This window comes from Tinamus guttatus, unplaced genomic scaffold (assembly GCF_059628265.1).
Source record: "Tinamus guttatus ecotype Peru unplaced genomic scaffold, ASM5962826v1 Tinamus_guttatus_pri_ptg000417l, whole genome shotgun sequence".
In the NCBI taxonomy this organism is placed as follows: Eukaryota; Metazoa; Chordata; class Aves; order Tinamiformes; family Tinamidae; genus Tinamus; species Tinamus guttatus.
Window position 1 is genome coordinate 745,762 of NW_028288951.1, and position 6,999 is coordinate 752,760.

Sequence of the window (6,999 nt, forward strand, 5' to 3'; positions counted from 1 at the left end):
TGCTGCCAAGAAGGCCAGTGGTCTTCTGGGGTGCAGTAGGAAGACTGTTTCCAGGAGGACAAGGGAGATCATCCTGCCTCTCTACTAGGTCCTGGGGAGGCCACCCCTTGAGTCCTGTGTCCAGTGCTGGGCTCCGCAGTACAAGAGAGACATGAAGCAATTAGAGAGAGCCCAGCATAGGTCTACAAAGTTGATCGGAGAGCTGGAGCATCCCTCCTATGAGGAGAAGGTGAGAGAACTGAGCCTGTTTTAGCCTGGAGAAGAGAAGGCTGAGGGGGGATCTTATCAGGGTGTGCAAATACCTGAAGGGAGGATGCCAAGAGCAGAAGAGGATGGCCCAGATTATTTCAGTGGTGACTAGTGATGGCACAAACGGCAACAGACACAAATTGAAGCACAGGAAGTTCTGCCTGAATTTGAGGAAAAGCATCTTGACTGTGAAGGTGACAGAGCACTGGCACGGGTTTCCTAGAAAGGTTGTGGATTCTCCTTCTCTGTAGATATTCCAGACCTGCCTGGACAGGATCCTGTGCAATGTGCTGTAGGTGACACTGCTTGATCAAGGGGTTTGAACTAGATCATCTGCGAAGCTCCTTCCAACCTCAACCATTCTGTGATTCTATAAATGGTCTCCACTGGAATAGATCAGCTTTTTGAGCTGTAGGGATCTGCCTGTCCCTCAGCTTTATTGTGAGTGCTGCTCTAGTAGGATAGAAGGCATCCAGGGTCATTAGAGATGACCAAGGAAATTCCTGACCAGGCCTCCCACTGAAGCTCTATCTCCAGTGATTCCATTAGGACCTTTAGGCCAGGAGCTTGCAAGCAGACCATGTGCATGCTTAGCCTGGTAAGGGGGAATCCCACCTGCCATGTATTTGTGAAGTTCATGAGTTAGCTGAATACTTCTCCAAACCTGGCGCTTCTGAACAGACATGTGGAGTCCCAATAAGCCATCTGAATAAGTCATCTGAATCATATATGCACCATGTATCAACAAGCTCCTTCTTATCCCTGTCTGGGTGTCCTGCCTAGTTAAGAGATGTGAATCAGGACTTCCCGTGGGACACTTCTAACTTTGGTAGATAATCATTATCTGATGAAATAAACTGCAATGTTGGCATGTGTATCCCTGTACTCTTTAGAGAAGGAAAACAGGTTACTCTACTTGATGGAACATATCCCAGAGGGAGGAATCCCAAGGGACAGAGTAATTCATGAATTGAGCTGGGCTGCAGCTCGTGGCAACCTGTCAGCACTGCCAGAGACAGCCGAGTGCAGGAGCAGCTCCTGTGCCAAGAGCAGCAGGGCTGCGGGCACTGCCTGCTGCTGCGGACAGGAGAGGAGAGAGGACAGAGAGGTGAAAGGCAGCGTGGAGTGGGAGGACAGAGGAGAGCTCATGGTGGGAGCAATCTGTGACACGGTAAGTCACCAGCTGCAGGGTAATGCTACTGAGGTTTCTGGAGGGTTCTGCAGCACCCCTCCAGCTGATGACTTTTCTTTTTTTGAGGATTGTTCTCCCTGTTTCTACTTTGCATACGAGGAGATGCTTCAGAACAGAAATTCCCTGTCCCAGCATCACAAGGTCAGGGCATCATGGCTGCTTCTTCTGGAGCTGGTGCAGGACAGTGAAGGCAATGTGGGCACACAGGTTCTTCAGAGCACTGTTCTTCAGAGCAGTGTCCATGCGCCCCAGGGTGCTGTGTGCCCGGGGCAGTGATTCTGTGAGGATCAGCACTCAGCCTGCCAGGGCGCTGCAGGGAGAAGCTCTGGGTGGGAGGAGAGATCCCCCCGGGCAGGTTCATTCTCCTGCTGAGAGGCTGCTGTGTGGGGTCAGGGCTGCTCACAGCTCAGCCTCACCCACACAACATATCTGGAAGGGGCTTTTCAAGAGGACACTCTTGGGAAGCTACTATGAAAGGGAAGGGAATATGCAGAGGCTAGGATTTTGTGTTGTATCCTTGACAAGGCAGAAAATGAATGGGACATTTTAGCTTTAGATGCCTGAAGGAGAGTTCTGCAGTGCTGCTCTGAGGGATCAGTAGGTCTGTGAGGACCCCAGAATATTCCTTCAACTGCCTTTTCACCTGCGGGCAGCAGCAATATCCCCTTTGCAGCTCTCCTCATTCTCATTGTGCTTAGTCTCACTCTGCTCTCAAGGTGAAGGGCTCCAGGGCATTTCTGACCTCCTCTGCAGTCAGATTTCCAGAACAGCAGAGCTGCCTCTCTCCTGCCATGTGCCCATTTCCCATTGCAAGGCACAGGGTCTGAGAACCACTGCCCTGGGAGTCCACACTGTCTGGGAGGTGCAACCTGGGGACGGTGCTGCTCTGTCTCTCTGTCCTCCCTTGGCAGCAGTCACAGTGTTTCTCCTCGTTTCCCTGCCTCTCCTTTCTGCTCTTGTCCTGGCAGTCAGCTGGGGCTTCAGCTACAAATTCAGATACTCACCCTGAGGTCCTGCCATGGAGGTGTCTGAAGAGGGGTAATGTGCCCAGGGTGCTGGGCCGCGTCATTGGAGGGGCTGCAAAGGGGTTGACTCTCCCTTTAGGAGACCCTGGGACTATCAGGACACGTGACTGCCTCTGTTGTCCTGCTGGGGTTGTGAGCTGCCCTCCAGAAGAGGATTCTGTGCACAGAGTCTTTGCCATGTCAGGAGCCGCGTTCTGTTCTCTCCATCACATATACACCTTGAGCTAAGAGGGAGAGCAGAGTTAAATGAGTGCGAAGAAGAAATTACTGAGAGTTCGGACGGGGCTGAGAAGGATTTCTATGAAAAATGGCAAGTTTATTTCAGAGAAAATTCTTTTAAGTTGTTATTGCCTTTTCTTCCCTACACAGTTTTCCTGAGCCCGATAGAACAGATGTCCAACAGCAGCTCCCTCAATGAGTTCCTCCTCCTGCTGTTCTCAGACACGCGGGAGCTGCAGCTCTTGCACTTCTCGCTCTTCCTGGCCATCTACCTGGCTGCCCTCCTGGCCAACGGCCTCATCATCACAGCCGTAGCCTGCGACCACCGCCTCCACACCCCCATGTACTTCTTCCTCCTCAACCTCTCCCTCCTCGATCTTGGATCCATCTCCACCACTGTTCCCAAATCCATGGCCAATTCTTTCTGGGACACCACGGCCATTTCCTACTGGGGATGTGCTGCACAGCTCTTAACTTTTACCTTTTTCATTTCAGCAGAGTATTCTCTCCTCACAGTCATGGCCTATGACCGCTATGTTGCCATCTGCAGACCCCTGCACTATGGAATCCTCATGGACAAAAGAGCTTGTGCCAAAATGACAGCTGCTGCCTGGGCATCTGATTTTCTCTATGCTCTCCTGCACACTGGAAACACATTTTCCATTCCACTGTGCCAAGGCAATGAGGTGGAGCAGTTCTTCTGTGAGATCCCCCAGATCCTCAAGCTCTCCTGCTCATACTCCTACCTCAGGAAAGTTGGGCTTCTGGTGGTTAGCATCTCTTTAGCCTTTGCGTGTTTCATTTTCATTTTGCTATCCTACATGCAGATCTTGGCTGCAGTGCTAAGGATCCCCTCCGAGCAGGGCCGGCACAAAGCCTTTTCCATGTGCCTCCCGCACCTGGCCGTGGTCTCCCTGTTTGTCAGCACAAGTGCATTTGCCTACCTGAAGCCCCCCTCCATGTCCTCCCCATCTCTGGATCTGGTGCTGGCTGTTCTGTACTCAGTAGTGCCTCCAGTGCTGAACCCCCTCATCTACAGCATGAGGAACAAGGAGCTCAAGGATGCCATTAGGAAAGTGATTTCATGGACCTTTTTAAGCAGTGGTAATTTTTCCACATCTCTCTGCAAATGACTCTTTCTGTATCCCGTAACTGGATTGAGCATTGTTTCTTCATGTTATTTTTATTATGACTTTTACTAGTGATAAGAATTGTTATTGTGTTGCTACACAACTACTTGTATTCATTCCCCTTTTTACGGTGTCTGCTCTGTCTCACCTGATACCCTAAATTGTGTTGAATGTTGGACAAGACTGGCTCCCTAACAGTATCTCTGTAATAAAGTAATTTCTATCAGTACAGTGCCTGAAAGCTGGGCTTTTCCTCCAAAGCTGGTGTCAAGAATAGGCCCAAGGACTTGCATCCCTCTAGGGCCTGCTGCACAGGATTCTCCATGGGTTCAGCAACACAGAGCTCAGAATCATGTAATGATCTTTTAGAGACCAAGGGCTGGTTTGAGAATTCCCCTATCAGAGTCCAAGGATAGTGGAGAGGCTGAATGGTCATGGATTTACACATGCACAGCTCTCCTATGTATTAAGGCACAGTGTCAGATGGCTGTTCTCATGGAGGGGAAGCCTTTGGTGTCAGGAGAGCACAGAGATCCTCCTGGGACAGCATATGCCTGGGATGGACTGTGAGTAGAGCGTCATAAAGGGAGAGCTCCTCAAAGATGGAGTTTCTTAGGGGTAAAGCACTGGGTATTTGCAGGCAAAAGAGGACTCTGCAGTCTCAGGAGAGGCAGGGAGGACTCAACTGTCAGGAAGAAGGGAGAACGGAGAGCCCCCTGGGTCACCATCTGTCAAATACCAGGGGCAGGATGTATAGGCACAACTGGACACAACGAGCACCCTTGGAAATGCTCTGCAGTCCAGGTGCCCTGGATTGTGCAGTCATCTGCAGTCCCCCAGAGGGATTAGAGGTCGTGATACCGTGTTGGTTGGGTCTGACTCCCACCCCCGGTCACAGGGACAGTGAAATGTCACCCTTAGCCACTTTATTCCCCCCTCCATATCCTTCCCAGCTCTGCATCTCTCTGTACTGGCCATTCTGTACTCAGTGGTACCTCCAGCACTGAACCCCCTTGTCTACAGCATGAGAAACAAGGAGCTCAAGGAGGCACCGAGGAAACTTCCTCCATGGGTACAATGTCAGTGCCAATAACTGTCCTGTGTGCAGTCACTGGTCATTCCCATATACTTGGCATGAAACCTGTGCTCTTCATTTATTTCTTTCTAAATGTTCACTCTTACCTTCCTGATAAAATAATAATAAATACTTATTTAAAATATATATAAAATATAACAATAGAGCAGGAACAAAAGGCTGACTAGGGAAAATACGGGCCTGCTATTAAATGGGCCAGGAGCCCTGGTGAGAGAGGACACAGAAAAGGCCACCTTTATCGCAGGCTTTAGTGCTAAGAGTGACCCTCAGGAATCCTAGGCCCTGGAGACCATGGAGCAATGGAGAAAGGAAGACTTTCCCTTGCTGGAGGAGGATCTGAGTAGCGCTCACTTCAGCAAACTGGACACCCACAAAACCATGGGCTCTGAGGGGACACTCTTGCACTGTTCAGTGCCCACATCTGACAGAGCTCCACGAACTGGAAGAAATCGAGTCCCTCCAGTTACACTGGTTGTACCTCTGGCCCTTGGCAAGCGACCTTCACACATCAGAGACTCTCCGAGCACTGCCTGATAGATGCAAAAATGGGCTCACATTGGAATGCTGCATTTATGGCACTGCATCTCGCACTGCTTTCATGCCTCCTGATGTTAGCTTGCTTCCCTTTACCCCTTCTCTGTTTGTCACACTGCACCATTGCATGTGTCACGATCACATCTCAAAGTGCACAAGTGGCAGTTTCTCCTCTGGTGTTATTCCTGTGTTTCACACCTCAGACAACTTCACCTGCCACCTGCATGGTCAAAGTGACAACTGGGAACAGAAGAAGCTGAGCGCAAGGAAGGACCTTGCTCTACCTTCCTTGGTCTTGTTACAGGCATTGCCTGGTTCAGGCTGGGCTGCTTTTTCTTGGAGAGCAGCAAGAGAAGAGGCATCTTTCCCTTCTTTTAAAAGTCATCAGGCAATAATTTGCATCCTGCTTGTAACACACACTTGCTACTCAGGGCCATAAGGGCAGGGGGCTTGGGGCATGCAAAGGGGCACGATGAGAAAGAGGAGCACCGGCACAGCTCAGGACGGGAACTAGGCTCTTTTTCTCCTTGGAAGGTGGTCAGGAGGGGAGATTAGCGGGTGGTGTCACAGTCACCCACGGGATGGAAAGCCATGCTGTCACACACAGCATGTGGCCCTTCCTCTACAGTCCTGCACTCCTGCCTTTCACAGGATGGGGAGATGTGTGCTGAGAGGGATTTCTGGCTGAAAATGAGCCCCGGCAGGATGAAGAGGGTCACAGGGGAAGAGGACTGCTGCTTCCAGGGCTTGTCTGAACCTACAGCAGCTCATGGACGTTACCAAAGCACAGTTGAGCCACGAGTCACTGAACAAACTTGACCTGCAATCAGAACAGAACCACAAGGACTGCTCCTGGTCTCAAGAGGATGAAGAAATATCCCTTGAAGGGTAGAGTAGTGGTGCTACAGGGCACCGAAAGCGAGTCTGTCACCACCAATGGCTTTGTGTTTCAAAAACAGACACTGAGGATGGAAAAGCCATCAAGGAAGGGAAGGAGAACCTTTTGTGAGAACTTGCTCGGGAAGCAGGTCAGTTCTATAGTCTGCAGGGACACAGGAGCAGGTCTAGGATGACCTGTGGTAGAAATGGCCAAGGGTGCTGCCAAGGCCCCAACAGAATGGAGCTCTTTATCCTCTTGACTATGGCTGTTGTGTCTGTTACCAAGGCCTACCAGGAATCATCAGGACTTCTCCCAGGGTCCCCAGAAGGATAAAGGGGGCAAAGGTGTCATGTGTTTGTCCTGCACTCAGCATTGCACACCCTCACCCAAACACTGATGCCAGGAAGAGACATGGGCAACACATGGAGGAAAGGATCTCCCTTCCCAGGATATCTCTGCCTATGCTCGGCCATTTGCCTTGATAAAACACATCAAGGGTGTATTCAGCATCAGGGTCACCTGAGTATTTTCTCTACCTAACTATTACCAATGATTATATTTTTTAGCTTTAATCAACCCCTGGTGAGTTGTTGTAGTTAATGGCCTCAGTGGGATCCACTAGTGCACTACAAAACTTTAGGGTTTCCTTTTGACTTTGACTTCTTCAGTGATTT

General features: G+C 50.4%; 1 protein-coding gene across 1 annotated transcript; it reads left to right on the forward strand.

Moving 5' to 3' along the window:
* The first annotated feature begins 2,858 nt into the window (after positions 1-2,858).
* Positions 2,859-3,818, forward strand: LOC148593320 (olfactory receptor 14C36-like). The gene has a single exon (XM_088531440.1). The coding sequence runs from the start codon at positions 2,859-2,861 to the stop codon at positions 3,816-3,818; it is 960 nt and encodes a 319-aa protein (XP_088387566.1).
* The last annotated feature ends 3,181 nt before the right edge of the window (positions 3,819-6,999 follow it).

Coding starts and splice junctions, on each gene's coding strand:
- LOC148593320 (XM_088531440.1), top strand. CDS start 2,859: ATGTCCAACAGCAGCTCCCTCAATGAGTTCCTCCTCCTGCTGTTCTCA.